General features: G+C 30.9%; 1 protein-coding gene across 1 annotated transcript in view; it reads left to right on the top strand.

The window, feature by feature from the left end:
• LOC145331235 (uncharacterized) overlaps positions 1–12,543 on the top strand; it is a 28,284-nt gene extending 15,741 nt beyond the window's left edge. Inside the window, exons 13-25 of the mRNA XM_080175852.1 lie at positions 374–524; positions 959–1,047; positions 5,865–6,007; positions 6,514–6,778; positions 7,135–7,224; positions 7,406–7,613; positions 7,771–7,938; positions 8,982–9,075; positions 9,556–9,614; positions 10,111–10,235; positions 10,877–10,974; positions 11,928–12,022; positions 12,411–12,543. Coding sequence (XP_080031978.1) covers positions 374–524; positions 959–1,047; positions 5,865–6,007; positions 6,514–6,778; positions 7,135–7,224; positions 7,406–7,613; positions 7,771–7,938; positions 8,982–9,075; positions 9,556–9,614; positions 10,111–10,235; positions 10,877–10,974; positions 11,928–12,022; positions 12,411–12,543 — 1,718 coding nt within the window. The remainder of the gene's footprint in view (positions 1–373; positions 525–958; positions 1,048–5,864; positions 6,008–6,513; positions 6,779–7,134; positions 7,225–7,405; positions 7,614–7,770; positions 7,939–8,981; positions 9,076–9,555; positions 9,615–10,110; positions 10,236–10,876; positions 10,975–11,927; positions 12,023–12,410) is intronic.
• Positions 12,544–14,620: the final 2,077 nt, after the last annotated feature.

Genomic DNA, 14,620 nt, shown 5'->3' with positions numbered 1-14,620 from the left:
TCTGATGCCTAGATTCACTATAACTAGAAAATGTTTATTAGTTTGTTTATTAGTGATTGTCAGGGAGGAAGGAGACATTGAACTGCAAATTAAACTGGTACACGCATTGGTAGTGTCCAAAATTTTCAACCAATAATTTTAATCTAATAAGTTTGTTTATCATAACTAGGGATATACATCAGTTAATCATCCATTGTCTTATTCCTGTAGATCCTTTATATTGATAGTGAATTATGCTCTCTCCCAATAAAATCACCTCTACAAAATAGATGATAATGAGAGAAAAAGGAAGTGGAGGGGGGTATAGTTGATAAAATACCCTAAAGAATCTTGGCCAGAATCCTGATCCCTTGATAGAGAAAATTATTTTTAGCAGAAGAGATAATTCCAGAAAATCTTCCAAAATCTACAGATGCAAATGCCAAAAAATCCACGGATACTAGAATTGAACGCGATATTACAAGCGCCACACCAAGTACAACACAGTCAAGTCCCGAGAAATATCAGCCACCAATGTCCATTAGGAAAGTTTGCCAAGAAAAAAAATTTGAAATTTAAATTGCGATTAATTTTACAAAATGAATATAGAATACTCTATATAAATTGTGAGAGATACTCGCATACCCTGATAAAATGTTTCTTCAAGCTGGCTTCAATATAAAGATACTCCCTCCGTATTACTTTACCCAATTCCTGACTATGGAGAAACGTTTTTACCAATATCCGAGAAAACTATACCTATTATTTAGCAACTTAAATTAACGAAAAAAATTCCCCTGTATTCTATATCGATTGTTACAAAATTAAATGTGATGTAAACTTTGATTTATCAAATATTTTAACAACTACTCGTGTAAACTAAAAAAAATGTTTTTTTTGTTTTATGTAAATCAAATACTTTGTATAAATCAAAATAAGAATTTTATCAAATCCATATTTGATAGCAAACTGTCTGCAGTCCTGATTCTGAAAAGTCCTACAGATCTATAGATGAGTTTGATAGTGTCAGCCAGATTGGCATAAACATGCTGGAATCTGTTCAAACAGGGAGGATAAGATTAGTTATTTTAGCTATCCACGAATATTTAAATGAAAAATTATAAGATTAAAAACAAGTTTTGTTAGCCCTGACGGCCTGGGGTAACATGTCTTTCATGTGGTACTTCTTTTTTTATTAAGTTTAGTATTGCAGTTGGTGCATATTCGTAGAAAACGGAGTGTCCTATTAATAGGTTATTGTATGTGATTAGATCTTTGAATTTGAGAATTTTGTATTTCTTTAAAAGTGGTTTAGTATGGATTCTCCTAGATGAATGTATGTTTAAAATGATACGTTTTTGTATGGTAGTGATTGTATTTAAAGCTTTGGCGTTATCCTCTTAGAAATTTTTTTTTCAATTTTTTCAATTTTGTAATGATTGTAATGTAAATGATTGCATGTGTTTAATTTGCTAATTATTTTATTGATGTGGCTATTAAAATTTGCTTTTTCATCTAGTAGAAATCCTAGGAATTTGAAAGAAGATTCTTGAGTATTAATGTGATTGCTATTAACTGTTTGTATGATGATATCATTTATTTTAATATTAATTTCCTGTTTTGTGATTTATGAAACATTTGATCATGTCTGGTAAATCATTTATATAAATAATGAAAAGTAATGGTCCTAGTATTGATCCTTGTGGCACCCCAATTTTTGAAGCTAGAAATTTGGAGAATTTTTCTCCAATTTTGCAGGTATGTGTTCTGCCATTTAGATAATCTTTGAACCAGTTGAGTTCTGTATTTTGTATTCCTATTTTTTTGAGTTTGGTTATTAGTATGTTTATGTCAACAGTGTCAAATGCTTTGTTAAGATCTATGAAGATGGAAGATGTTGACAGCTTTTTATCTTTATCATTTTCGATTTTTTCCATAGTTGCAATCATTGCATGGATGCATGAGTGTAATGATCTGAATCCAAATTGCTTGCATGAGAGTATATTGTTTTTTTTCTATGAACATTCTTAGTTGGTGAGCAACAACTTTTTCAAGCACTTTGGAAATGGCATTTATGAGAGCGATTGGTCTGTAGTTGTTAGGATCGGTTTTTCTGCCTTTTTTGTGGATTGCAACGATGATTGCTGCTTTTAATCTGGTGTGAACAATACCTGAGTGTACGATGCTATATATGATTTTTCTTTAAGGCTGAGAACCGGTTGTAATCCAGCGGATATTAATCGGTTTGGAAGCTATATTGGATGGATAGTTTCTTGAACATTTTGTAGTACATTGAACAGAAATACTGAGTGTTTTTTTAGGTAGGTCTGGGACAGTTGACCGTAAATTAATGTTTGATTTCCTTCCTACACATTCTCTAATTTGATGGCGTAAAACGTTAATTTTACCTTATTCTGAGAAATTGCTTAAACCTAGTAACGTCCAAACTTTTCAACTAATAATTTATTGTACAGAACGTGTAGTTTTGTTTATTATTATTGAGGATTTTTAACGTAAATTTATCGCCCATTGTCCCCTCATGTTCCTCGTTTAAACGCTCATTATCTCAATAGTAGTGATTACAAATAGAAATTATAGAACATTCACTTATTTCAGGTATTATTTGGTTAAAGTGATGTTAATTGAACAATAATTTTAGATTCTTAAAGTACCTTTGAATGCAATGTATATTTCTATTAAATATTATTAGTTTTTCTATCTTTGTCCTCTAAAAAAAAAAAAAAAACATAAAAAACATTTATTCAGTGACAGATTACGCCCCGTCTTACGAAGCAGTACATACAATAGTACACCAAGCTACTGCTTAGTACCAGGTGTACTTTACAATTTTTCATAATATTTATAAATTTAAATTGCATGACTAACACTAGATGTTATGTGTGGCACTGATTAGGCTTCCCTAAAAGTAGGAATATGCGTATCCGAGATGTTTGCATTGCCTTTTTTAGGTTGGCATTAAGTTAATAAGAAAAATAAGAAATAATAATGTCAAAATAAATGTAGGTAAAATTAAATGGACAGGGGAAAAAGAGAAGGAAAGAAGGGTTACAACAAATTTTAAGGCTAGTTTTTCTTAAATTTTAAAACCATTTCTGTAATCAATAATGTAAGGTTTTTTAATAAATCCAGGCAAATCAATATATTTTAAGTACATTCATTACATTCTTCAATATTACATATAGATTTAAAAAGTTCATCTTTAAGATTTAATGCAAATGTTTTTTTAGGAATATTCTCATTTAAAAGATCTTTTTCATGACAATAATTATTCCATAGTCTTTGAAATGAAAAGAATGGAAACCTTTCAATTTTTTTAAATTTGGCTATTGGAATATAAAACTCACTAGAATTTCTTAGTTGTCTCTGATTTCTTAGATTATTTCTAATCCATACACCATCAAAAGAATTTGGTAGCCTCCAGCGAATAAAATCATAAAAAAATAGTAGTTTTGTATAAATAGATAGCTCCTTAATAGGCAAAACATTAATTTTCCTAAACAAAGGTGGTGTATGGCTGTTATAAGCGGATTTGTGTATAATTCTAATAGCTTTTTTTTGTAGAACTACTAAAGGCTTAATAGATGATTCTAAGCCACAGCTCCATGCTGGCAAGCAATACAATAAATGGCTATTTATAAAAGAGTGGAATAGTGTTACTAAGGATTTTTCACATAATATATGCTTAACTCTATTGATTAAAAACAAACTTCTAGATATTTTTTTCCTTAAATATTCAATATGGTATTTAAAGTTAAGTTGAGAATCAATAAACACACCCAAAAATTTAATTGCAGGAATTTCACTCTGTTGGTTGATATAACCCAAATATCTAATTTTGTCTGTATCATTCTCATTTTCATTATTAAAATCTAATTTAATTTTAATTTGTTCCCAAGTTATGGAATCCTCCCTTTTATTAAAGATCATAAATTTAGTTTTAGTTGGATTAAGAGACATTTCATTGCAACGAAACCAATCACAGATATTTTTAAGTTCAATGTTGAGTATTTCAATTATCTCATTCAAATCTTTTCCTGATATCAAAAAATTACTGTCATCTGCAAAGAGTAGTGTCATTAAGCTAGTACAATTTTTAATATCATTGATATAAACTAGAAACAAAATTGGACCCAAAATACTTCCCTGTGGGACACCCTTGCTGATTCCTAATAAATCACTTTTTTCGCCATTTGTATAAACAAACTGATTTCTATTACTTAAATAGTTTTTAAACCATTCTAATTCTAATCCATGTATACCAATTTTTTTAAGTTTTTTTAATAAAATTGTATGCGAAATTGTATCAAAACATTTAGCAAGATCACAGAATACCCCTATAGTAATTAAATTTTCATTTTTTGCTTGTCCTAGATAATTCAAAAGGTGAATCATAGGATGTAGTGTAGATTTTTTTGCTTGAAATCCATATTGATGTTCATAGATAATTTGATTAAATTCAAGATATCTTGTGAGTTGTTCAGATACAATTTTTTCTAACAATTTTGAAAAAATAGGTAGCAAACTTATTGGACGATAATTGCCAGGGTTACATTTATCCATTTTAGAGCTGTTACTATATTTAAAAATTGGCAAAACTTTAGCAATTTTTAATTGTGAAGGAATTTGACCTGTTTCAATAGATTGGTTAATAATGTGAACAAGAGGTACGGCAATACTATTTATAATTTGTTTTAATAAACAATTTGATAATCCAAACATGTCAGAGCTCTTTTTATTTTCCATTTTTTTCACTAAATTAAAAAGAACATGAATATTTATTTCTCTTAGCTTAAATACACTGTCTGTATCAGGAATAAAGTCGCACGGATTAAGTGGGGAAGGGTTAATTTGGCTGGCAATTTCATCAGCAATTGAAGTAAAATAAGTATTAAATTTGTTAGAAATATCATGATTATTACTGTAAGATGTATCATTGACAATTATTTCATCTATACACGATGTCTTGTCATTTGATTTTGAGATTACTTGTCTTAAAGTTTGCCAGGTTTTTCTTAGATTTTCTTTATTTTGATTAAGTTGTTCCCTGTAAAAAATTTTCTTTGCATCTTTTATTGCCTTATTGTAAATGTCCCTATATGTTGTATATGCAATGTTATTTTCTGGTGTTTTATTTTTTGAATAAATTGTCCCTAGCTCAAGTTTTTTTCGTCTAGAAATCATAAGCCCTCCCGTCATAAATCCCTCTATTTTATGAATATTTTTATTAAATTTAACTTCTTTGATGGGAAAATGTAAATTAAAAGCACAATCAAATACTTCATGAAAGTTTTCAAAACTAATTTGTGGGTTTAATTCATTAAGAACATTACCCCAGTTGTTCGTGTTTAACATTGCATTAAATTGAATAATTTTTTCACTTGTTATATCCCTGCTGATAAATGTTTTAGGCTTTTCTGTTTTTTGTATTTGAGAAATAACATGAAAAATAGGGAAATGATCAGAAATTGAGTTCAGAATAACGCCAGATTCCAATGTATTATTGCAAGAATTAGATAAAATATTATCAATCAATGTACATGAAGCATGTGTAACTCTAGTTGGTTTAGTAATTAAAGGCAAAAACCCGTTAGATAAAGTGTTCTCTATAAAATCATTTGTTTTTAAATGAGATTCAAATTTAAGGAGATCTAAATTCAAGTCAGACATGATGTAAGAGTCACCTTTATAAGATGACATTGCTGCTTGTAAATTTGATATTTTATCAATGAAATATTCCATCTGATCATTAGAACTCATGCCTTGTACTGGAGAATTTGGACGATAGACACAACTAATTATATTGCTTTTTTTCTGTTCAGTAATAACTTTCAATGTTAAAGATTCAAAAAGATTTTCTTCTATAGAAGATGAATTTGTGGAAACTGCACTTGATATTAATACTGACACTTCTGAAGACATTACCAAGGATTCCTTTGCTTGCGAGATCTGTGATACTAACATGAATCAGACAGATTTTGTTCAACATGTCATAGAAAAACATTTTAAGGTTAGTAATTTCAAATACATTTTGCTTAAGGAATAATCATACTGATCTACGGTGGTGAGAGTCTCCATGTATTGACTCGAGTTTCTCATTTGCAATAACAATCACACAACTTCCCCTGGTTGTGTAAGTAGGGGATTATTAAGTAAGTTTGGATAATCAATAGTCACGTACATAATATCAGTACTACCCTTATCCTAAGCTCCTCTGCGGAGAGCGTCATTCATTACGGTGACTTAATTTGGGACACCTGCCATACTCGGGGAGGGTGAGGTAATAATGAGTAGCTCAAAAAGTCAAAATGTGCTTAAACGTGGAGCTTGATAGCCTTAGTAGCTATACAAAAGTGTCTCAGCCTACTCCATGACTACCTACTTACTTAGGTCCAAACCTTAAGAAACTATGGCTAATCAATCAATCAAAAAACAAGTATTTCAACTGGTTGGGTAATCTCTTCTTACAAAACTTAGAAATTTAAAAATAAACAATAAATATTCTAAAATTTTCAGAAAGTCTTATTCAATGACGTCACCAGTGACAGTTGCCCCATATGTGATAGGATGTTTCCCGCGCAAATTTATGTATGTTTACACATGTCACGTGAACATAATCAGCTGACGCAGAGAATAGATAGATACATCAATTGCGGATACAAAGAAGCGACTGGCGGGCAGAGGATCAAGCTGGCAATGAAAAAATTAGTGACCAAGTTTAGACAGGTTTTGGTTAATCTTTCTGAATCTTTTCTTGAAATAGAGGGTCTTGAGGTGGAAGGTAAGGTTTTAAACTATTTTTCTGCGGTGTATATTCTGCATGGGATCCTCTGCTAAAATAAAAGAGTTCTGAAAACATTTTTTCCCTCATTGGAGAAAAACTCGAAAAATGTGTGGGAGGGGTGAAAAAATGAATATTAATAATATGAAGAGTAACTCAAAATATTTTTCTATTTTTTCTCCCTCCTTTGGGTAAAAACTAAATAAAGATATAAATGAAATATTTTGCAGCTGTGGAAAAAAAATAATCTTGTGCAGAATATACACCCCTGCTATTTTTTATAATATAATATTACTTTAGTTTTAATTCAGCTCAACTCAGCAATTTTTTTTAATAATCCCCCTCCCATATTTTAGCAACTGAGCCACTGGGGACTGGTGTAGATAAGGGTGTAAACTCCCCTTCCTCTAGTGAATACTCCTACACCTCTGGCACCTGTGCCCCAGGTATTATTTGAGTTCAAGTCAGGGATCTCCAAAAAGAAAATACGAATACTAACTAATTTTTTTACCTGAAGAAGGAAACGATCGGATTATCATTTTCATCCTAACGCCTATCTCAAAATACTAAAAAATCATTCATGATATTAGGACTAGGAGCATAAGTGAAGTTTAATTTGTTTTTAAGGAATTATACCACCAGCTACTGAGAAAATGGTTAGCTCAGCTGCATCCAGTTTAGTCACCACCCCTGTTACTCACAATACAGCCTTTGATACTCGTGACTACTCAGATAAACAACAAGATGATCTTGTGCACACTGTTGGAACAGATGATGTAGAATCACATAATGATATTCTTGCTCTTAGTAAAAGATCTTTTGTTGGACAATCTAGGTAAGATTCAATTTGATTGTTGCACTCGTCGTCAATTTGGTGATGGCTTCGAGACCGCGTTGTAACCAAAGACGTTAAAATATTTTAAATATTTTCCAAATTAAGAGTCTGGATTTAATGCTGCTGCAAGGTAAAAAAAAACTTTTCTACTATTTAGGAAAAATTCTCCAACAACATCTCAAGTATCTGCCTGTAAATCCACCACGATACCTCCTACCTCCACAACCAGTAGATCTACCTCCGTGCCACCAGGGACGACAGGCATAAAGATTCTATGTAAAGTAAAAGAAAAAGTTGAAAGGGTAAAAAACACATTTTTTTTGAAGTGGAATAACAAAAAATTACTTTATTTTTTTAAAAATAGTCCTTTAAACCATGGAGCGAAAATCTTTTTTGGTTGGAAGGGGCATTTTTTGGGTGCCCAAGGCACCCACAAAACTTTTAGTTTCGTTTGTATTTTTTTTGTTTGTTTGGGGGAGGGGGTAATAGCCCTTTTCCATCCATCCCTCCCCTTGGATGTCATTGAGCTTATTGGAATACCTATAAAAAATTAATATATCCTTATTCCCTCATTTGTAAAGAATCTTTATTTATTTAAAGTATCGACCAATCCAACTAGTGTGGTAATAGAAGATGTATTTGGAACACATTATGTTAGTACGCCTCTTTATGAATGTAAAAAATGCAGGAAAATCAATTTTATTAATATGTTTAGGTATTATTTTTTATAACATTAATAGTGTAGGTTTTTTTATAGTTATGGTTTAATTGATAGTCCTCTGTCTTAATGGCTAGAAAAGTAAAAATATTACTTTCGAATTAACTTGATAAAAACAAACATAATCCTGTATAAGGAGAAATTAACCTTGTTAATTATGTCCCTTTAAAATTCCTTTAACCAATCATAATTTGGCCGTCTATAACATAGTTCATCTATAACAGTAACGTTATAGATATAATGTCATCCTGGCCGTTGGTCTATAGGAAAGTACAAAAATTTCATTGCGGTTATAGAAGATTTATCATTATTTCTAATTTTATAGATTTGTTTACATTTATATGCTGATCTGATGATTTATTATTTTCATTACATATAACTTTACTAGCGGGTACGTCCCTAACATTTAGAATCTCTGTATGCAAATGCGTAAGAAAGAAGAAAATTAGTCTAAAATCAACAGAAGAGACAAATCTAAAAATAAAATAGCCCAAAACCATCCCTAAAACTATGTGTTGCTTCCTTAGAATGGAGAACTCAATTGGTTCAGTAGTTATTAAAATCTTAAGCTTCAGACAAAAATAACCCCTTTACTTTATATAATAGGATACAAGGCAAGTATTAAGTATAAATTGATTTTTTAAAATCAGGTATAAAGAGAGTAATAAATCATTGATAATTCAGCATATTCTGGACAGACATATCAGTAATCTTTTACCAGATATTAAGGAAAAAGCTAATTTCGTGATTATTCTAACTTTAAAGTGTCCTACCTTATTCTTTTTTTATCAAAGAAATATTTTTGTGTCTTTTTCCAACAGATATTCCAGCGTTTGTTGCGTAATTTACAATTTAGTTTACATAAAAGGATTTTTTCATTAGTAAAACTTTAGATTAATGTAATTGAAGGAAAGTGAAACAAGGATGTCTATATCCATAAGAATCGATGTACAAAGAAGCCATGAATTGACAAACAGATGTAACTTTCTTTTGTAAAAAAGAGAAAATGTCAAATTCATATAACACGAAACTTTTACCTAGAGGTAAAAGTAGTATGTTTTTTAAAGCATGAGCGATAGACCAGCGGAAAAAGTAAACTGTACAGGGAATCTTCATTAAAATTTCTCATTGGCGGCCAAGGGGAATTATAAAGTAGCTTGGCTACTAAAATGTTAATAAAGTTATTTTAAATTCATAAGCACAAACAGGTTTTGTATTGAATAGAAGACACCAGAAGGATTTTATGTGTGCCATCTTTGCCCAATAGATGTTCAAAAGAAAAGGTAGGTTAAAACAGTCTTTCCAGTATGGCTTTAAAACCGATTAATATCCGTTGGATTAGAACCGGTTTTTAGCCATACCGAAAAATCATGTATAGCATTGTATTATAGAAAATTTTCTATGAATATTAAAATAAAAATCATAAAATTGAAACTTACCAGTTTTGTATCCACAGGGCTAACAATACTTATTAAATCTTAAAATTTTAAATTTTATTATTTGCGGAAATAAATAAATAACTATTCTCTCTTTTTTGTTTCTCTAGCACGCTTCTCATCGAGATACTAATGAACAACACAGCAACATTTTCTGCTTTAGGGGACAAATCAATTTTATTTTTAGATAACATTCAAAGTTATTGTTCCGATTTTTAGTTACTTCAAAAAGTTTGGTATAAAAAAACCCATGGGGAGCACAAGAACGAAGCTAATATTGATTGATTCAATTATACCAGAGACAAAATGAATTGAAAATTATTGCTTAAAATCAATATTTCAGTTCTCAAAAGTTGGCCCTGTTGAGCCATTTTGTTAGCAAACATGTGGACGTGTACGGGGAAGCTAGAGAACATATGATGCAATTGTTGAAAACAACAAATAACTCTACAAGTGCCAGTCATTCAGGCAAACATTCGATATTATTTTTATTGTTAATTTCTTAAGGAAGTGTTAAATAACCCAAATGGCTCTGTTCAAATCATTTATTGATTTTGATATAATTAAGGGAACTATGCACGAACGAGAGCAAATGATTCTTAGCACTTTCCAGCATTGATCCATAGTATTTTTTTAGTGAATATACTAGGTTTATATTTGGTGTATCGACTAAAAAGTTGGTTTTCGCCATGGTTTTATATGCAATATCATCAAATGTTTTGTTGAATTCAAAGGACAAAATAAAATAACACAACAGAAAAGCATTAAATGCTGTAAATTGCAAAAGTACATCAATTAGACTGTTAACAATATTACAAGTTACCAACCCTTGTAAATATAAATTTTTAATCAAAATAATATACTTTTGTGTCAAAGTTTTTAAACAACAATTTGAACTCATCAGAACATTTGATGATACTACACCAAAAAATGCTAAACATTGTGAAGTTTTTCATATTGTTATACCTTATTGTTACATGAATCTTTATCCGTTTTAAAGCTGAATCATGATTCTCACATCACTAAATTTACGTTAGAGAAATATGAATGGACATACCACATGTGTAGAAAATTTTTACTTGAAAAATATTGATTGTAATATCTAAAAGATGTAAGTTCTTACATAGAAGAGAGTCAATCTTTTATCCAAGCATCTTCTAAATCTGTCATATCGAAGGATATTAAAAGAGAACTTATTGAATCAGGAAAGGATAAAGAAATAACAAGCAGGGCTTAAAATGCTTGTTATATAAAGTAACAGGATGTCCATCTGTGTGTTTGTACTACAGTGAAGCTTCTTGTAGGTCCAGGGAATTTTTATAACTATTTTTGGGAAGGTTGCCTCCACCATCCCAAGTAAAGTCACCAAGGAAAAAATACTCCCCCCCCCCCTGAAAAAACATTTAACTTTTTCTTTTTAAAACTTAAATGTATGTAAAATCAGAGCTGGATCTTTAAATCGTTTAGAGGTGCGCTGAACCGGAGCGATTCATTTTAGCGCACCATCAGATTATTAATACCAATCTTTAAATCGAATTGGCATGGGCGATTTAGCCCGGCCAGTGGCGCAGTACCAGTGCGCCAATGGTACTCAACTAGTGGCATTGCCGCGCTAAATCGGGGTGAATCATATTTAATAAATAGATATTTTTTAAAATTAGTTTAATATTTTATTGCAAAACTATCCTGAAAACATTTTTATAGTTATTTTTAAAATAAATTATATATTGTTTTAAATAAAACACCGTACTGACACAGCTTAAGTTATAAAATTGTACCGGCACGTATGGATATGTTATTGAGTGTCGCCAGCGATCTAGCAACACCGCGCCGAAAATCTTTTTAAAGATCTATGTAAAATAGCAGTAGCTGTGGTGCATCATCAGCGCACCTCCGGTTCACCTCTGAATCGCCCCGATTCAGCGCACCATCAAAACGATTTAAAGATCCAGCTCAGGTAAATTTTTTACTCTTCTTTTGCACAAGTTGCTTCGCCCCTAGCATCTAACGGAGAGAGACGGATGAAAAAAAATAACCTAAAATCACCCAAATATACTTATAAAGCCTCCCTGGAAAGAATAATAAATTCGGACCAGCAGTTTTCAAAACCCAATAAAATATTTATGTACTTTTCTTTACCTCTTATCCTTGAGATTAGGATTGACGATGTCACCTATTCGAGATTCAGATAATGTTCTACACAACTGGAGTTGTAAACTTTGCCACGAGGATTTTACCACAGAAGAAGCCATCAGGCAACCAATGATGTCAGACATAATATATGTATTATTACTTGGATGTTACGCCAGATTTTCATGTACTCTGATAAATTAACACTCGCTGCTGGCTGAAATAACGATTCTCACCATCCACCTCATTTAGCCCCTCCCCTCCTAGTGGATGAACGAACTGACCAATAAGTGAGGTCCCTATTTAATATTAGCATGCTAAATTGACGACAGTTTTTCACCTGTTCATTATATCCTATATCCATTTGATTAAATAAAAGGTTTGCCCTTTAAAACAAATCTTAACTTTTACTCAAGTACTTGGATTCAGTAATTCTAATTTCAAATTAATAATGTTAAAAAGGCATTTTTTTTAAAGTCCTACGCTTAATCCTAATATCATTGACTGAACAAGGAAACATGTTGTTATTGATCATCTGATTTCTGATTTCCAAGAGCTGGCACCTGAGGGGCAGAAGATTTATACCTGTGGCAACTGTCATAACTATGCAAATCCTGACAGGAAATATATTTATTCCTACATGTGAGGGTGTGGTAGTAATAAAAAGCTCTGTCGGTTTCCTGTAAAATGCCTAGTCGAGCATAGAAATCCCCTTATTTTGAAATAAATTGAAAAAAAGAGAGGGGTAGTTTTTTCGGTTCCAGGACAAACGCAAGAGTTTCAAACGTCGGTGTGGTAAAACGCAGAAGTGTTAAAATAATAATTTAATTAAGTATTTCTATACAGATTATGTTAGGTGAAGATATGAATGTACAAAAAATCCCCCCGCAGGGGTTAGTCATTAAAAAAAACTATAAGATGGTCTAAAATTGGTTAGGTTAGGAGTCCACTCCTGCGTTTGACCCTAATACTTGATTTTATTTAACTGTTTTTAACCTATTTTTAAACGTATATAAAAAATATACTATGACACCAGTAGAATCAGACTGCAGAGCCTAAATTTGAATTAAGTCCCCAATAAACTTTTTGGGGGGGATTTAAATATTAATTCTTACTGTTGCCGTGGTCATTTTGACGAGAGCAAAAGGTCTTTTTTTATTTGGGTAAAATTCGTAGCTTTTAGAGTGTTTTGCTTCATAAATATTGTATTCTGGTATAGAGTAAAATTAGGCCTTATGATTTTACTATAAAAAATCACTAAAAAGTTAAATCTTTACAATATACCAATAAATTAACATTAACATGTTTGTGTTCTTTCACCTATTTTAAACACATAAAAATTGGCTGTAAAGGGTTAAATTTGATGTCAACATGACAAGATGTCAACAAATGTTTATGCAATACAACAAAATTATTTTTGACACATATACAAATATGATATAAAATAAGATTATTCAAACTTATTTTTTAAAAATATTTTTAAAAAGTATGCATCTTTTACGTGTATAGTTTTCATTCTTTACATTTTAATTAAATAAAAATTATTTAACTACATTGTAAATAAGTCACTTTGTGAAAACACTCTTTCGGAAATTATAAATAATTGAAATAAAACAAGAAATCTTATTGGTTTGACTTCAGCATTATGTGTTTTATTGTATTATGTTAAATTTTTCACTGAAATTAATTGTTTTAGAAAAAAAAATATTTCCACTGAACAGAGTAGAGTTTTTTAATTATTGTATTGATATAAACTGAATCATATAAAATTGTTCTGTAAGAAACAATTTAACCCCAAACTAAAAGTTGCCTTTGCTCCCGTCAAAATGATCACAGCAACATATAAAATTAATTTTTAAATTCCCCCAAAAAAGTTTATTGGGGACTTAATTCAAATTTGGGCTCTGCAGTCTGATTCTACTGGTGTCATAGTATATTTTTGATATATGATTAAAAAATGGGTTAAAAACAGTTTAAAACAAATGAAATAGACGTTTAAAGGACGCCTGCAAGAAATAACACGCTTTAACAGCTGAAAGACTGCCACAAGAAGACCCAATACCCCAAATTTTAAAGATACCAATAGTTGGGGTAATTAGTGACCCAGCCCAAAAGATTTCATCCAATTATCTCTAAAACTAAGGGAGTAGCACCCAAAATAAAATTGCTGGTATGTCGTGTGACGAGTCACCACATTTCCCCCCCCCCCCTTTAACCTACCCAACCAAAAATATTTCAAACTTTATCCAAGTTTTGGGTATTTTTCTCTGTCTAATAAAATATACATATATTCAATGTATCTTTCCGTAAGTCTGAAACGCTGTTTAAGATAGCGGCTGGAAATTTTAGTGAAGATTCACTATAACAATGAGCAATAATCATTAAGCATCTATTATGTAATTTACTTGACCCCTTAGTCCGTCAAACATGCTACAAAAACAAATTAGATATTATACATATTAAATTATGTAAACCATTTAAAGTTTGATTGAACTTTAAACTAGAGTGAAATTAGCATTATTTCCTTTAATTAGTTGAATTCTTAGCTGGATCTTTAAATGTGTAGCCGTGGCCAGAGGTACAGCCACTAACCTAATAGCAATCTTTAAATCAAATTGGCTACTCGTTGCCACGGCTATATGCAATCTTTAAATCACAACCAATTTTTGAATTTTCAGTAAAAATATGAAGAAAAAAAATAATAATACGTAAAAACTTCAAAC

This window comes from Acartia tonsa, chromosome 11 (assembly GCF_053477335.1).
Source record: "Acartia tonsa isolate MP-2025a chromosome 11, ASM5347733v1, whole genome shotgun sequence".
In the NCBI taxonomy this organism is placed as follows: Eukaryota; Metazoa; Arthropoda; class Copepoda; order Calanoida; family Acartiidae; genus Acartia; species Acartia tonsa.
This window is presented reverse-complemented; position numbering and strand designations above follow the sequence as displayed.